The sequence below is a fragment of the Lissotriton helveticus genome, chromosome 12 (genome assembly GCF_964261635.1).
Source record: "Lissotriton helveticus chromosome 12, aLisHel1.1, whole genome shotgun sequence".
Taxonomy (NCBI): Eukaryota; Metazoa; Chordata; class Amphibia; order Caudata; family Salamandridae; genus Lissotriton; species Lissotriton helveticus.
The window spans coordinates 810,655,925-810,673,908 of record NC_136073.1 but is presented as its reverse complement, the minus strand read 5'-3'; the positions used below and the strand labels follow the sequence as shown (position 1 = coordinate 810,673,908).

Below are 17,984 nucleotides of genomic sequence, written 5' to 3'. Positions count from 1 at the left end.
GCGGTAGCATGAAGAGGCATATTATTATGGCAAGGAAGGTTGGGTGTGCCACTCTGCAAAAGAGGTAACAGGAGATTGTGTAACCAATATGTGGCAAGGAAATTACTAAGGGCACTTTCAAACGCCATTCTACTGGGCACCTATATCACGATGTCCCCACTAGATTATTTTTACAGATTGTTTTAGCTCCATTTTCTGAATATGCGAGTGGCCTTACAGAGTTGGCTCGTTTTTTCCTTTTGCCAGGCAAGGCCCTGGTAGACCTGGGAGTACAGGAAAGAGGGCAGATGTGCGCTTCGCCCCTTTAACTGACTTAGAATCTTGTGTTTGACTACCCCCTGGTCCTCTAACCCATAACTAGACTGAGGATAATGAAGCAAAAAAATAAAGTTGAGCCATGGCCCCGGAGATATCGATAGGAGAATGTAATCGAGTGATTAAAATTAGCTACCTGGAATGTGGTGGGCCTTGACTTAAAGTTGGGTAATGCTGAGTGGATGTCCATTTGGCAGGACCAAGACATATGTTTTCAGGAGACGTGGGCAATAGACCCTGTATTTGTAGATGGTATTGATTAGGGGTGGGCGGAATTTGCGTAGTCGCGTTATGCAAAGCTCCGCAAAACGGTAAAAAATCTGCGAACACGCGAAATTGCTTGTTCAGCATGTTTGCGATGCCTTTTTCCTGTTAGCGAATGCTGTTTGCGTGCTCGGGGGAAATATCTCGTGAACACGCATTTTTAAAGCGCAAACAAACAAAAAATTCTGTGAAATTGTTTTGGCAATTCCGCGTTCTACGCGGAACGCGAAATTCCCCAAAATCCGCAAGTGGAACGGAATTTACCACCCAGGCCTAGTATTGATCATACTAAACGGAAGCAATCCCATCTCCGTCTGGTAGAGCTAAAGGTGGTCTATTGACCTTAATATCGAATACATTTGCAATTGAGCTTAAAAAGACTGAATACGCATCACCCTATTTCCAGTTCTCGATTTCATAATAGCTTCGGACTCCCTCTCTGGAATTATTTCCCATACAGACACTAACTTTTGCAACTTTAGATACCATACAATCCTCTTCTTTATGATGTTAGGGGCGGGTGTTAGCACCTTGCCATCAGTTAAGGTACCAAAGCCAATTTTGGCTGGAAAGAATGGGTTAATATCGACAAGGTGAGAGTAGTTCCACAAATTGCATCTAGCAAATGGATTCAGATTTAAAGTGTTTAGATCCTGACGTATTCCTGGATTCAGTGTCTCCAATGTTCTTGGAATTACTCTGAGAAATCAAACTTGCCCTGACTCAGACTAAACCTCTTAATGAGGTTCCACTTAAACAGTAGTTTGATGAGGCCTGTGCAATATCCTCCAAAGTTTTGCACAGGGATCTCAAAGCGCAACCTAGAGATCAGGTCCTGATTAAGGCATTACACAAGCGTATAGGTCAGCCCGGAAAAATAGGGAAAGTGAATTGAAGGAAGCCTCATGGCACAGACAGCATCTACCTAGAACAGTAGGGATTTATGGAAGGTGATAAACGCTCCTTTTTTTAAAAACAACACAGAGATTACACTGGATAGTCATCTTAGGAAAGATGCCTGGGTGGACCATTTTGAGCAGATTTTTGAGATTACTGATGTATCCTTGAATGACTCAAATAGTGCAGCCCCTGCACAAATGGAGTACTTGCTATTCAATTTGGAAGAAGTAAGTAATGGTCTGAGTAAGAGCAGTAGTGCTAAAGCACCAGGCACGCAAGGGGTCCCTATTGATTTCTTCAGACAGCACCAAGATCTGTGGGCCCCACTTTTAACCAATGTATTCAATGCCATATCTAAGCTGGGTCCTTTACCTTCTTGGAAAACTAGTAGACAAAGCAAAACCTCAGAATTATAGACCCATCACCCTCTTAGATAGCACTGCGAAATTGATGGGCTGTACTCTTTTGAATAGGCTGGAAGAGTGGGCGAGGGAGATAAACATAATGGGCCATATGTATGAACACATTTTTCCATGGACACAGAATGGATAAATCCCTTTGATATATCTGGCCGCTTGATTCTATCCCAGTATGGGGTCCAAAGGGGTAGAGGAACGATAGACCAGTGTTTGAACCTGAGCCTGACCATCGCCAAATATACCTCAGCCAAGAGCACGCAGACTTTTGTCTTTTAGGGATTTGATGGCCGCATTTAACTGTGCGAGCCATTCTAAACTGTGGAACATAATGGAAGTTATGGGTATCGAAGCACCATTAATTAATTTTATTCGTCAACTGTATTCCCCAACTACGGCACGTGTCCGTTATGTATGAACGTGAAATGCACACAAACTTTTACGGTTATGAGGGAGGTTAGACAAGGCGCGTCCTTGCCCCCTTTTTATTATCGATCTACACAATTGGGGTGGAAGCTGCTCTGGCAGGTTCCACATTGGACATTCCATCTTTTAATGCCCTTACACTTCCGATTCTGGCATATGTGGACGATGCAGTCCTAATAGCTAGGACTGGGTAGGCACTACAACGCAATATAGGGGCTTATGGGAGCTTTATGAAGGCACTGGATCTGAGGGTAAACCAGTCTTAATCCTTTGTTTTAGCAAAAGGGCTAGCGCCCAATAAAAAAATCCCATCCTTATACTGTGGAAGCCGAAAACTGGAGGTGGTATATACCTTTTCCTATATAGGGGTATCGTTTGACAAAAACAATCTTGGTCAAATATGGTGGAAAGCAGGGCCCCAACAATTGAGAAGCATGGAGCAGTTTTAATTTTATTAAAATATTGGGCTCAAAACCAATTGATCCCATAAAAAAGGTTTAAAATGCTAAAACCATCTCTTCCGTGATGTATGGGGCTGGGGTGTGTGGCACAGCCCCAATAGATTCCCTCCAAAAGTTAGAAGATAAGTTCTTTAAAAGGGCTGTGTCCCTCCCTGTTTTTTTTTCAAAATATGTTTGCCACTTAGAACTTGGCTTATCTTATGTGACTGACACCATAAGACTTGCCCCTATTTTGTTATGGCACTCAATCTGGAGAAGGGACACGACCAATGTAACACAGACTACAATAAAAAACTGCATGGCATTAGATAATGTCGCTAGGCTTAGCTGATTTATTCACGAGCCAGAGTTCCTGTTCTAAAATTCCAAAAAAAGAGAATAAAAGCATTATTTCTAGTCAGGGCAGACTATGAACAAAAGGAAAAAAACTATGCAAAATCCTTTATAATGTTATATAAATTGACCTCGCCCCTCTTGGAGGGAGAGTATTCGTACTTAGAAAAAGTAACAAACTCCCAGCATAGATTCATTCTGTTGAGGCTTCGTATGAATTGAATTCCTCGGATGCTGAGTTTTCCTGGAAAGAGTTATAGTTTTAAAGATCTGACACCCTGCCCATGTGATAATATCTCTGAGCAATCCTACCTTCATTTATTTTTCTTCAGTAGTCTTTACAAGAAAGAAAAAAAAAAAAAAAAAAAACGAGATATCTTACCTCTTTTAGGACGTTATCATTTTAATCGATGCCGCCCTGCCTTGTAATTTTTTTTTAAACTTTATGATTTATTTGTCGGTTTCTCTGTAGCTCTATTTCTTGGGGGTTGTGGGAGAAAGTGGAAACCCAAAAAATGTATCTGATCTATATACTTTTATTACTCTGCACTTTATGAAGATATTAAAAAAGGGTTTCTTGAGGGGGGATTGTCACAACTAATGTTTTTTTAAGGTACCTTGTCTAGGTATTAAGAGATTGTTAAGTGTGATGGTTGTATCGTCTATAATTAAATTAATTTTAGATATCTTCGATTATATACCCTAGGGAAAAACTTGATAAATAGATCCCATCAACCTGTGGCATTAATTATCGTTTTTCTAGGAGAATGTTAAACTTGAAGTGCTGCTAACTAGGATCGCTTAATTGTTATTTTATCTTGTTCTTTAAACTAAGTTTTTATATATTGTTATTCTATATACTGTACAGCACTTTTATGATCTATGTTTTTTAATTGAATCGAATAAAGTTATTTGATTGATTGACTGCCTAGTAATCAGCATATGTAGGCAGGAGGTTTCAAATGCCTCCATTGGCTTGGATCTGACCCTAGCTTCCCCCAGATAGGGGAAATGCCACCACGTGCCCAGGGCCCATTTGGCACCAGGACAGGTGGGAAAAGTAGCTAGTTGGGTGGTATGTTCACCGTTAGGCTAGTACCACCTCTAAGGTGGGCTACTTGAAGTGAAAACGAATAGGAAAATTTCACCATCTTGCTCTTGGTTGGAATTACTCCTCTGGGTCAGGGTTCTGACCATTGCGGATATGAGGAGCAACTACTGACTTGGCGCCAACCCTGCCAGCCTGCCTACTGCACCCAACCCTTATGAAGAAACAGACTTATCCTGCCGCTGTGCAGACTCCAAAAATCCCAGAGGCCTGCCAGGGCTTCCAAATCGCCAGAGAAACTCCCTTGGAGTAGAGGAGCTATTCCCTTGCAACAAAGAAGCAAGATCTGGTTCACCGTCCTGCGGCTTACTGGGACTACCAACGCAGCAGCCACCCAAAAAGAGGTTGTCCTGCTCCCACAGAACAAATCTGTCCTCCGGTCAAGTGTGGGAACGCCAGGACTCACTGGAGCCGCACAGCACCAATACCCGGGGGACGGGAACCTTTGCAGCAAACAAGGCTTGTTGTTTCCAGCCCGGACACCAATGCAGAGAAAAACCGACATGCACGCCGAGGGACTTTAGCAACATTGAGAGTGGCCCAGCTGTCCTGTTTGCCCCACTTCTGCAAAACAAAGAGGAAGAGTGAGCCTCTGACTGCCGCCACCAAACACATCAAAGTACTACGGCTCCCGTTCCCCAGAGCCCGGGTACAAGGGAGGTGACTGTGCCAATGGAATCCTGAGACCCGCAAAGGCTGAGCTCACCTTTGGGTTTGCCTAGACTGGACTCCCAGCCACCATCTCCTGCTGCCTCTTTGTGCAGCCTCCCTCAACCGAGATTCTCTCCCGCAGCACGAACCAGATGCCTAAAGACACCACTTCATCCGAGAGCTAGAGGAGAACTAGACCAATGGTGTCCCTACATGCCTGAGCATCTCAAGGACTGAGCCCCCTGAGGGTTCACCCGGACTGGCCCACCAGTCAGAGTTTGCAGTCTTTTTTCAACCAGACCGTTACCCATTGAAGTCAACAGGGCACCGACCCCAAAAAACACCTCAGCACCCGGCCGCCATAGTGCCGCCAGATGTGACCTGTTGGTGTGACCTTGGACTTTGCCTCAAACTCCCCTTAAGTCCAGGAGAAGGGTCCCGTAAATCGCTGATAAGTGCCTGAATACAATTCATGTTTTCCCTCCATAGGATAATATTACAGCTCTAGAAATTGCAGTCAACTTTTGAAACATATAAAACTTAACTCAAAAAGTTGTTATGCAACTCCAATGTTCGTGCAATCTAAATTCCTATAAAAAAATCTGTGTTGTCGAAGGATGCTGGCTTGGCTCGATAAAAAGGAAAGGGCAGGCAGGGTTATTGCACAACTGACGCTGCCTGACGGACGGGCGACCTCTGACCCCGGGGTTATAGTCGAACTGCTGGCTGATCACTACGAAGCTATCTACGCTCCCCAGGCGGGGTTCTCGACGGAGGAGGCCTATGACTACATCAAGGATCTGGCGATCCCCTGTCTCTCTCCAGAGGCGGCGCTTTTATTGGAGGCCGATGTTACCGTGCAGGAAGTAAGGGACGCGACCGAGGCGTTGGCGTCTGGGAAAGCACTGGGACCCAACGGCCTCCCGGTGGAACTGTACAAACAAACGTCCCAGACGACAGCCCCCCATCTTCTTAACATGCTTGTGGACAGCCTAGAATTGGGTATGCTGCCGAGTGACCAGCGCCTGGCCGCTATCATCCCGATCCATAAACCCGGTAAAGTGGCAGAGGAATGCACTTCCTACCGCCCCATCTCCCTGCTCAACGCGGAGCCAAAGATCCTCGCCAAGTTACTGGCGTTGCGGTTGACCCCCCACCTTGCCTCTCTGATACACCCGGACCAGTCCGGCTTTATGCAGAATCGTAATACCTCGCATAATTTGCGGCGTTTACAGGCGGTTCTGGCTCGCAGGGAGAGTATACAGGAACCAGCGGTACTGCTCTCTCTGGACGCCACTATGGCGTTTGACACGGTGGAGTGGCCTTATCTCTTCGTGGTGCTCCGACGCATGGGCTTTGGGCCCCACTTTTGTGCATGGGTCCGACTGCTGTATACTGGCCCCCTGGCGCAGGTGGCGGCAAATGGCCACATCTCCAGGACCTTCCCTCGTGGGCGTGGGACGAGACAGGGTTGCCCGTTGTCTCCTCTACTGTTTACATTAATCCTTGAGCCGCTGGCGATTTGGGTTAGATGGGAACCATCCATTAGGGGTATCCGGTGGTCACCAACGTGGGAAGAGTGGATATCGCTGTACGCTGATGATGTCCTGCTCTACCTCACCGCCCCAAGGAAATCAGTCCCGGAGCTGCTCAATGTCTGCGAGAAGTTCGGGAGAGTATCCGGCTATAGAATTAACTGGTCGAAGTCAGTTCTATTTGTTCTTGTTGGCCACCCCCCCCCCCCCTCTTCCGAGGGACTGTCCGTTAACGTACACTACTGCCCCCTTTAAATATCTGGGGATTTACGTTACTCCTAGTCCGGACGTATTCCACGCTTTGAACCTAAGACCCCCCCTGGAGCGGTTTGTTCGGGATGTCAAGGTGTGGCGCTCCCTTCCACTCACTCTTTTGGGCAGAGCCGCCCTGTTTAAAATGGTGGCTCTGCCTCGTTTTTTTAACCTCCTGGAGAACACGCCGTTTCCAGTGCCCCCCTCCTACTTTAAGGCCATCACGGCGGCAATTTCTAATCTGCTCTGGGACGGGAAACCGGCCCGCATTGCGCAGAACAAGCTGGTGAGGGACTGGTACGATGGGGGGATAGCACTCCCTAGTATTGAATTGTATTACTGGGCTGCCCACCTTAAACAGATCAACTACTGGTTGCATGTCCCACACACGGACCCAGCCTACATGGCGGATAGGCAGAATATCGAACCCAGAGGTCTGCTGAGAAACCTTTATAGCCGCACCGTTCCGTCTGAGCTACAGGGCCCGACTCGTCATACGATCCAAATCTGGTATAAGGCACACAGACACCTTCACTGCGCGCACACTGTTACACAGATGACACCCCTATGGGACTCACACAGGTTGGGTTACATGGGCAAAACCAAAGGATTCAAGGCATGGGACGACATTGGAATTTCAGTGGTGGGGGACCTCTGGAAAAATCACAGAATCGTGGATTTTGGATTTTTACAGACCAAATATGGTATGGCAGAGTCCGAACGGTACAGATTCATGCAGATACGGCATGCACTGGGGGCAGCCATTCCGGCGGGTACGACTTTGCAGGAGTCTACCCCTCTTGAGGACCGACTGCTGACCGAGCACATGCCCCAAAAAGCCACCTCATACACGTACCGCAAAACTAGTTAACAATCTCCCTGACATGTTGTCCAAGTTGCGCTCCAGTTGGGTAGCGGATATAGGTGACCTTGATGACTCGGAGTGGCAGAAGGCTCTCTCGTCACCTCGCGAGTCGGCGATTCCCTCCAGACTTAAACTGGTGCAGCTGAAAGTCCTGCACCGTACATACTATACCAGGACGGTTCTGTACAAGATAGGAAAGGCTGATCGGGAGTACTGCCTCCGCGGATGCGGAGAAAGGGGGACGTTTTACCACACCATTTGGGATTGCGGGAGGCTGGCAGGGTATTGGACAGCGGTGTTACGCACAATCTCTCAGACTGTGAATGTTTCCCTGCGGCCAGATCCGCGCTGCTGCTTACTGAACATATGGGAGGCTACGGACTTGACCCATCGACAGCAAGACTGGGTGGTGTTGGGCCTGATGGTCGCGAAGCGCAATGTGGCTAAACTGTGGGGGTCACCTGTAGTGCCCAAACTGAAAGAATGGTGCAACGATATGGATGACGCAATGGTGGCAGAGAAGGCAGTGTTTGTCCAGAGGGGTTGCCCCAAGAAATGGGGTCTGATCTGGGGGGCGTGGAACAGATACAGAGGAAACATCTGTGAACCACCGAGAGAAGATTTAGATGAGTGTTTGTCGGATTGAGATTTAGAACTATACTGAGGGAGTGAGTGCTGATAAGATCTGCAGCCTTGGTGGACGCCTGACTATTGCAAGAGAGGGAGGAGCTGGGAGGGGTCCTGGACTACGTCACTATTGTTAAGATAATTCGATAATGGATATATGTCTATTTACCCTCTGGGAACGCTTTGTGGTTTTATTCAACTGCTGTGCTCTTGTTGTTTGGTAATGTTTGGTTCTACGGTTAAAAAGCAGACCTTTATAACTTCCAACAAAGTTGCCAACGTAATGATGCACACTAGGAATGGTTGCCGCCGGGCCTCAGGGATGCCGGCTAAACGGCTGTGTAAATTTCCGCACTCCAACTTCATCACTGAAATGTTTGCGGCCGGCCCCAGAGGTTGTAGGCATTCAACTGTGTCTTGACTTAAATGTGCAATAAAGGTCTTTAAAAAAAAAAAAAAAATAATAATAATCTGTGTTGTTGAATTTGTTTGAGTGTGTGTCTCACTTACTGCCTTTGTACGTGCAATAAGTACTTAGCACTACCCTCTGATAAGACGAACTGCTTGCCCACAGTACCACAAAAGAGAACATTTGGGTTGTCATTTTTTCCTCGGTTAACCAAGTGGGGTTTGCCTGGTCTCTTTACTCAGTGTACCTCATTTTGGCCCACTATATAAAGAGCAAGCTTCCAACAATTTGTAATTCTGAGTCCCATTGAACAACTGCTTTACAGTGAAAAAACACTCTATATGAACTCATTCACTCATAGACCATTCCATTTCGAGCTCCAGGAGGTCCACAACCCTGAGCAGAGGGGCGGGCTCCAGACTCACCACTTTCGCCCAGTATGGGAGCAGCAGCCGCTGGTCATCTAGGATAAGTAGCTTCACTTTGGAGTGAGCACTGCTGGCAAAAGCCGGGCCCAAGTCCAAGGCGATGAAGTCACGTTGGTGTTCTGGGGTAAAGCCCAAGGCCTGAAAAGGGTAATTTGTAATAGTGCCAGCAGTGGGCTCATTCTCTGCAGTCACGGCCCAGAAAGTTAAGTTGTACTTCGCATATTCATCTAGAAACCTGCAAAGAGAGGAGAGAAGGGAAGTTGCTTATGTGAAAGCTATCTGTCCAAACCCTCAACCTAATTAATCAATTTTAAAAAAAAACTTAATTCTGCTGCTGGTTGTACAATCTAAAATTAAAGAATCCAGAAAGCCATGTCATAGCAGCTGGATTAAATCATGACTTTGGTGAGGATTCATCAAGCCAACAAAAGAGGTTCTAGACTATGATCTCACAAATACCTTCTGAGGCCAAAAGAGACCAAAAATAACACAGAAAAAGCAAATTCCCAAACTAGTAACACAAGGAAATATGCTCCTTTATAAAATCCAAAGACAAAAACCGGTGATAAGCAAATCCCCAGGGCAAAATGAACTAATATTCTGATGTGTTTTCGCTGAAAAAAAACACTATGTCAAACAAACAAAATCTTCAGATGGATGCAAACCTACAACAAGTACTGCATTCGGGGTGAGGCCTTTTTTGGGGGGTCCTGGGATGGTTATTGGGCAGTAAGTATCCTGTGCGAGTACTCACTGCAACACTGGTGTCCTAGGACCACAATACCGCTGTACTCCAATGTGGATAACCAAAGAACTCAGTTTGTATGTTGTTGGATGTAGGTTGAAATATACAAAAGGGGAACGTAGAACATGATGGGATTGCAGGGAAAGCTGCTGGGTGGATTCGGAGGCTGTGTCGAGAGAACAGATGAAAGTTGTCCTGGGCAACTCTCACTAATGGTCATCTACTGCACCTACCCTCTACTTCTTTTTGGAACTATTCATCTTAAATCCACTGGAAGTAGATTTGAGCTCCTCTCCTTCTTAATGACACTAGAAACAAGTTGATGAAGAATTCGGGGAAATAGGAAAGCGGCACAACGTTATTTGACCCGAAGTGGGCCAACAGGATGCTGATGATATGGAGGTGAAGTGACTGATGGTCCAGTTGTGTGCACCATCCAAGCTGTTGTTTAAGGTGGGGTAGTGCATGTGAGATGGGGGTCCGTGGAGAAGTTGGGCATACAGTTTGTTCTGGTCATGTTAGTGTATGAGCATGTTGGTTGTGCTAATGCCATTGCAAGTGCATGGCAAGCTCTCACATGGATATAAAGCAGAGTAAACAAAAGTTTTTGAGATCCTACAACGGCAACACAGTGAGTATGTTACACTATGCCTGAAGTATAGTGTGCCACCATCTTAAGGTCAGGCAGACTGAGTAACCAGCAACATACACTAGAGACTGTGTTTTGCTGGGAATTGCTGTATGTGTGCAATGAGGTGTTGAAGCAGATGCGACACAGTTATATTAACAAGGAAGCTTGGACATGTTTAAATGTTACAGGTACTGGGGATCAGAATTGTGTTGTTGACTTTGCAGTTTGATAACTTGGGGGCAACATTGGGATTATAGGCATAGCAATTATGTGGATGAAAGTACACACCTTTAAATCATGCATGAGCATTGCAGACTTTCAAGGGTTCCAGTGCACAGTAGATGACAATCACAACATTTGTTGTGTTGGAAAGTGTGGCACCACAGACCAAGGTGGCTGCTTTTGTTATTTTGAATGTATTGTAATGTGGGAGGATGACTTATGTGTTACCACCACTACTGTTTACACAACATGATGGGGAAATATCAATGCATAGTAGAAGTGATATAAAGTGCTTAATGTGACTCATGTGGAGATTTTATAGTGGTTAGTGGCCCAAAATGGCCTGCGTGCTTCTTTCCTGCGTTGTAACATCCCGCGTAGTAAAAACTGTGTGGTAAACATTTCATAGTTTTCTATGTGCTTTGCCTGAATTCCAACGTCTGATGAAAGTGAGTTTAGAAAGGTTAATTGGCAAGACAGTGCTCCAGGACAATACACTCTTATGGTAAAACATAGAAGGTGCATGGCAATAACCTGAAAAGGGTACAGTCAGTTCTGTATAGCACATGTGTAAATGAAAATCAGATAAATGTAGTTTTGGATGCACTAGAGTTCTGCAAATAACACAAAATCTAACGCTACTCGTGTGAAAGCCAGACTGGGTGCTCTGAATTTGAAAATAAATACTAACTTGTATCTTTTCTGGGGTTGACAAAGCTATTCCAAATTTGTACCTGAAATAATTGTAAAACCAAAGCATGAGTTTGTGGTTACGACATCTATGAAACTATTTGTGGTTAGGCAGAAGTGTGTTATTAATATAGACGCCAGCAGGTGCACTGTTGACGCAGAACGAAGAGGTGGGGCCAGAGAGTGGATTGTTACGTACGGCTCTAGAACTCTCAGGGAAATTGAAAAGAACTATTGGGTGGCGGAGAATGAGTTATTAACAGCAGCTGGGAAACTTAACACTATAGAGTGTTTGTATGGGAAACAAAGTTTGCAATAAGAACCAATCACAACCCCTATGTCAATATGCTTAGGCCTGGCAGAGGTAGGACTTGAATAGTGAGATGGGCCATCTACTGGCAAAGTTCAGGCTTTTTGTTTTACTATCGAGTATATTCCCGGTGTTAAAAATGGGCATGCAAACTACAGGTCAAGAATGCCTCTTTTTGGTGCGGAGAAGTGAGACAGCACTGACAAGGGTTATGAAGTGGCTCTTAAAGTAGAGGTCGGCCAATGTGAGAAGATGAATACTTGTTGCATTTCGGAGAACGAGATAGGAAGGCTGCACAGTCTGATATGAACATCAAGAAGGTAGGCGAGTAGATTACAAATGATTTTGCCAGAAGAGAAAAAGTTGGTTGGAGAGTTTTAATTATTTGTCATGGTGCAAGATGAATTGACAGTAGAGAAGGATGTGCGAGCTCATAGTGATAAGATTAGCCTCGAGCCAGTTGACGACACAAGTATGAAATCTTGAGTTAAAGAATGTTAAAATATGTTATTTGCAGGAAAAATGATTAGGCAGGAAAGCCCTGAAAGGGAGGAATTAAAATCTGGAGAAATGCTTGATGGTCCGTGGAAGGCATTTTACATTTTTACTGTTGGGCACCTTGCAGTTGTGCCCAGAATCAAAGCTTTTTGGGTTGTTCTTATGGATTGATAATTAAATGGGCCAGCGATAAGAATGGACGAGAGGGTAACATAAGAAGTTGTTGCCGAAATTATGGATGATGTATTTGCTAGATACCATTTACCAGAGTACGGTTTTGGATAATGGACCCCAGATCACCAGAAATAGAATGTCACAGTAATTTAATCAGTTGGGTATAATTCATATCGACCTGCAATTTTTCAACCTGAGCCCAAAGGTCAAGTCAAGGAGGATAAAGAATAGCATTCAGCTAGCACCTAAAGGTGGGATGAGCTAGAGAGGAGTGTTGCAAGCTATTCTTTTGTTGTACAGGACCACTGTTTATTCTGTAACAGGGTGTGCGACATTTCAGCTTCAAAGGGACTGCATTCCTCGTTCCAAGGTATTCCTGCAGTGGCTGAGGAACAAGTGTGCAGTAAATCATGAAAAGCTTTGCTATAAAGCGGAGGCTTACAAAAAGGCTTACAAATTAATCTGAAGTGAGATAAACATTTGAGGTTGAAGTTCGATTTTGTGGCAATTAGGACGAACCAAACTAGTTAACAATTCAGGGGCGGAACATACGCGTGATGTGATCTTTCCCAGTCCTAGTCAAGACCTAACCAGTGGGATAAGGGGAGCACTTGAAGTTAGACAATCTTGTGGTCCCTCAGTGTTTTGGGGAAAAGGGGCAGCGGTACGTGTATTTTACAAGTACATGCTTGGTTATAGACAGTGAAGGCTCACCAGCTGTTGTGATGACAGTCAATTATGCAGTTCCACAAACTAGAAGCTGTGCTCTTCTTCTCCTGATAGCTATGTTGCAGGGATCTTGTAGCTTATGGACGACCTTAAGGCGTCAAGACATCCTCAAGGCAGATTTTCCAGTCAGCTGGGCTTGGGATCGGCTCAGCTTCTCCTGGGAGCTGCAGTACAGCTCCACATGCAAGTAAGTCCCTAGTCTGTCCACAAATCACAGCAGAAAAGTTTCTACCAGCCACCCCAGATTTAAATCCACACTTAAAGGAGAGTGGCAAGATGTCCTTTCCTACACTGGGCAGGTCTACAATGTGCAGTTGACTGACAACGCGGACTGGCTAAGGGTACTTGTGCTAATCTGGTGGCCAAGATAGGATGTTCGTGCCAACATAAGGGCCTGCTGTCAGAGGCTAAGCACTTCTAGAACCCTGGACAAGTGAATCTTCCAGGTGTTGCCCAATGTCTACTGGTTGTACAGATAACAGTCACAGGTTAAACCATTTTGGATTGGCTCTAACTTGTGTGTCTCCGAGATGCAGTCAGTTTCCTGCATCGGTGCTGGATTATTTAGGAACTGCAAACAACACTGGAAATGGGGAATGAAAAGTATTCACACAGAAAGGGAGGGCAAAGTACCCTACGTTGGACAAAGGACCCCCACCCACTAAGGAGGATACAATTCTGGGAGTGGGACCTGCAAAAAGAGTATGTGCAGGCTCTCATGTACGAGATGGACAAAGTCAGCCTTCCTAAAGGACCGCCTTCTTGTGCAGCAGGCGCCCTTGGTGAAAGTGGAAGATACCATTCAGCAAAGCATTTGTGAACCACACACTGATGCACACTTCATAAATGTCTAGCAAATGACAAAGACGAGGGTCACGTCATAGGGAACGGATGGACCTTTAACTGGGTAGATCCAGTATTAGCCTCTCACCCAGAAAAGAGGAATGCCTTTTGACCTTCTTGTTCATCAGAGCAGAGTTCCGGTGATAACCAAAATGTACGAAGAACTCCAGTGGAATGGCCCAATTGCCAAATTCACTTGAAGAACACCAGAGGTTTATCCAGAAGAGACATGAACAGCGCAGGGCATCTTTACAAAGCTTTCCACAGGACATTTGTTCCAATTCTCAGACCCAAGAATATTTTGCAGATAAATCAAGAGCCTAACTGGATTGAAAAACGTGGGGAACTTCTCAGCAGCCAACCTACATCTCCAACTCTCCTATCTGCTTCCACTCAGTTGGTAACCACCATCCTGGAGAGATAGCCATTACATGCTAATGCAATACCTCAAAGTAATCACAACAACCATAATTACTAAATTTCAGCTTTTGCTCCCTCACTGGGACAAAACTCGCCATGGTAGAAGTGGTGATTGAGGTCTACAATGCTGTGCCCTAGACGCAGCTTTGAATTCTCTTCCCCATGCTTACATCACCCAACCCCAATAGCCAGAGTCACCAACCCTGCGAGGCAGTGGCTGCCTCCAAACAATATCAGAGGAAATTCTGGATAGACCGCACGAAACACACAAGCCCTCAGAGGATTTCTACCTAAACTTACAACAGATACTAAATGGCAAGAGCATGAGGTACTCCGTCCACTCCAAAGACAACTGGGCTTCTTCACCAGCCACAAAGCAAAATTCCAGCCCACAGCCAAGGCAGCGAACTGGATGAATGCCAACATAACATGCATCCACGTAAAGAAATTGAAATGTTTAAAGGGAGCTACAAATATCCCCATGCACTGCGCTAAACTTAATTTGCAACATGTCGAACTCCAAATCACGGGATGAACCTCTTCAACCAGTGTAATTTGGAAATGTCAGAATCTATGATAGATTGCACCCTACCCTCAAACCAACAGGGTCACCGCCTACATTTCACATCATGGTGCACTTGCATTCAGCCACAAAATAAAGCTCCTCCAAAACCAGTTCAACCTTAAACCAATAACAAGAGTCTAAATTTTTTTAGAAACTTTTCAATGCGTAACTGCAATATATTCTTAAAAGCTTCAGCGGAATCCTTTTAAAGAAACAGTCACAACTACAACAGACAGTCACCCGCTTCATCCTTTGAGCTCCTTTAAACTAGAAAGATATTTTGTTTACTTCAAAAGTATTTGTATCTATCACAACATAGTTCATAATACCAACTTTCCATAACACCTTAGGAGCTTCGTAAATAAACCTCCCCAGTGCTGCGCTGTCCATTATCCAGTGCTGAACTGGACGTCCAGCGGTCGCACGCAGCACTGGGGAGGTAGTGCCCGTGACGACCGTTGGCCGACGGCAGCACTTAAAGGGTTAAATTCCAATAGTACTGAAAAAAAAATTCTAACGATTTAATCTTGTCAATGTTATTATCATAATACACATAATTTAACTCTTAATTAGAACATTGGAATGTTGAGCGCTCCATTAAAGACAATGGAGCAGCTCCGAGCTTCTACTGGCTGGTAGAAGCCTGAGAGTAAAACCAATACTTAAGCAGCTGTTGCTGTGAACAAAGGTCTTTTGGAGCCTGGTGGGATTTAAACCCCCTCGCTTCCGAGAGACCTTTGTTTACACTAAATAGAACACTCAGCCCTCTAGGGACGGAATGTTCTGATAGCCTTAGAGCCCTCCTAGCGGGCTCTACCGGCCATTAAAGGTCCGCTCCCTTGTTAAAGGCTCTCACCTTCCACTCAGGCCTTTAACGCTGGAGCTGGCCTTTCATGGCCGGTAGAGCCCGCTAGGTCAGGCTCTAAGGCTATAACTAACGCATCACTGACCACCTACACACCCACCAAGTCCTCTACACCACACAGTCCGGATTCAGGCCCAACCACAGTGCAGAAACGGCACCCATCACTGCCACAGACAACAACGGCACGATCCTTGACAGAGGAAATTTAGCAGCCATCATTCTCCTGAACCTCTCTGCAGCATTTGACATGGTTTCATACCGCACCCTCATCCAGCACCTGCATGAGATTGGTATCCAAGATCCCGCTATCCGCTGGATCTCCTCCTTCTTAGCAGATAGAAAACAAGGTACCTGCCTGGCACGTTATTCTTCAGAAACCCACAAACTTATCTTCTGAATACCTCGAGGTTCATCGCTCGGTTCAGCCCACTTCAACGTATACAGGATCCCTCTGGCCAATGTCTTCTACACACATGCCATCAATATCCTCTCCTTTGTCAACAACATGCAACTCATGCTCTCCCTTGTGGATAAGACAGCCAATACAAGAAATAAGTTCACCGCCAGCATGACGAAGATGTTAATTGGATGAAAGCCAACTGTGTAAAGCTCAACAGCAAGACAGAAGTATTGATCTTCGGCAAGAACACCTCACTATGGGACGCCAACTGGTGGCTGGCCGAACTCGGTCTCACACCCACCACTTGACCCAGGAACCATGGAACAATCCTCAACAGCAAACTGTACATGACAGAACAATGCAATGCCGCCTGCTCACCTGATGAAGTAGTTAGCCCAGGTTTTATGGTACTTGTCCCCCGGCTCCCCTTTCAATGTGCCCTTTCCAATCATGGCACCGTTGGTCTTCAGCCAGTATGGCGACGACCAGGGGCTGGCGAAGAGGGAGATGGGCTTCTTGGAGATTGCCTGCGCCTTCTGGATTACAGGGATCTAGAAAAAGACATATTTGAAAAAGGACACGAACTCCAGTAAACTGAACTCTCTTAATCACCAGAACCTAGAACATTGCTATGATCCAAACGAGGTAAGAGAAGAGTTCCTGTTGGAACCTTTTGGGCTTCAAAGAAAAATAAAAAGGATTTCAACCCCCTTCTCTTAAAAGATGGCTTTGATTATCCAGGAATTGTCCATCATCAATACTGGAGTATCCACTGATGCCAGGAGCCCAAAATGTGCATTTCGTCTTCGACTGCACTTTAAAACATTGATGTTAAAGTTAATGTTTTTAGCCTACTGGGCACCCTCATGCAAACGTACCTTGGTCCTGCTCCAACAGGAAATACCAGGCCCCAAAAAGGCCTGTCAAGTTAATTCTGCACGGGAAAACAAGCAACCCCAGTCCAGCTTCCCCCATCTCTGCCTCAACAGTGAGGTGCAGGAAAATAAAGATGTTAAGAGTGGTTTGTTTGAATTGATTTCCATCACTGGTAATTATGTTGACCTGCATTCTAGTCCATCATCATCATTAGAGACTGAGCTCGAGACAAGTGTACGCAGAACAGTCTCTTACCTTTTGTAGAGCTCTTCACTGCTGTGGGGCAGTTTTTTCTTTACATCCCATCTTTTTTACACTCTCTCCCGCCATTCTATCTATTCCCACTCCCTCTCTCCTCGATCTTCCTTCTACTGTCTCCCTAACACTCCCTCTCTCTCTCTATGTCAAGTACTCACAAAACTATCAGAAAGCAACAAGATGGAGGCATTAAGAACAACATTGACCAACCGTGCTTCTATGTTCCCTCTTTCTGAACTCTTAAGGATGCACAACCTCCTTCCCGTTCTTTTTGCGACAATTAACGCTCCTTTCCTCCTTGGACTTGTGATTTAAACAATATGTCGCCTTTTTATGGACTGTCTCATGTCTCTCATTTCATATGACCTTTGACTGAATTTACCTAATTTTGCTGCTATATCGCCTCTTTTAATTATCAACATTTAGCTGGGTTTGTTTCAGACACTCACTTTCATCTTGATGTCCTCATCTGTCAGACTGAAATGTTTCAGTTCGAAATCGTCAGCATTGTCGTCGTAGGAGTAGTTGCCTAGGGAAAAGTCGCAGCTAGCCATGGGAACTCTCAGAACGTTGTACTCAATACCTGCGAGAGAGACACAGAACACCCAGCAGTGGATGAGAAGGTGCTTCATAGCTTCAGTTATTGGTCTCACCCCAGGTTGCTGAGATCAACAACCAGGAGGTATAATGCAAGTCTTGGTTACATTCAAGAGGAACCAATATCGGATGGGCATGTAACCTGCTGAAATTGCGCACATCTATGGAGGG

General features: G+C 45.4%; 1 protein-coding gene across 2 annotated transcripts in view; it reads right to left on the bottom strand.

Annotated features, from left to right (window-relative positions):
• GBA1 (glucosylceramidase beta 1) overlaps positions 1 to 17,984 on the bottom strand; it is a 107,488-nt gene that overhangs the window by 50,767 nt on the left and 38,737 nt on the right. For both annotated transcript variants that reach the window (XM_078671568.1, XM_078671567.1), the window contains 3 exons: positions 17,666 to 17,799; positions 16,461 to 16,633; positions 8,988 to 9,225 (listed from right to left, as the gene is read on the bottom strand). In XM_078671568.1, coding sequence (XP_078527694.1) covers positions 8,988 to 9,225; positions 16,461 to 16,633; positions 17,666 to 17,799 — 545 coding nt within the window. The remainder of the gene's footprint in view (positions 1 to 8,987; positions 9,226 to 16,460; positions 16,634 to 17,665; positions 17,800 to 17,984) is intronic.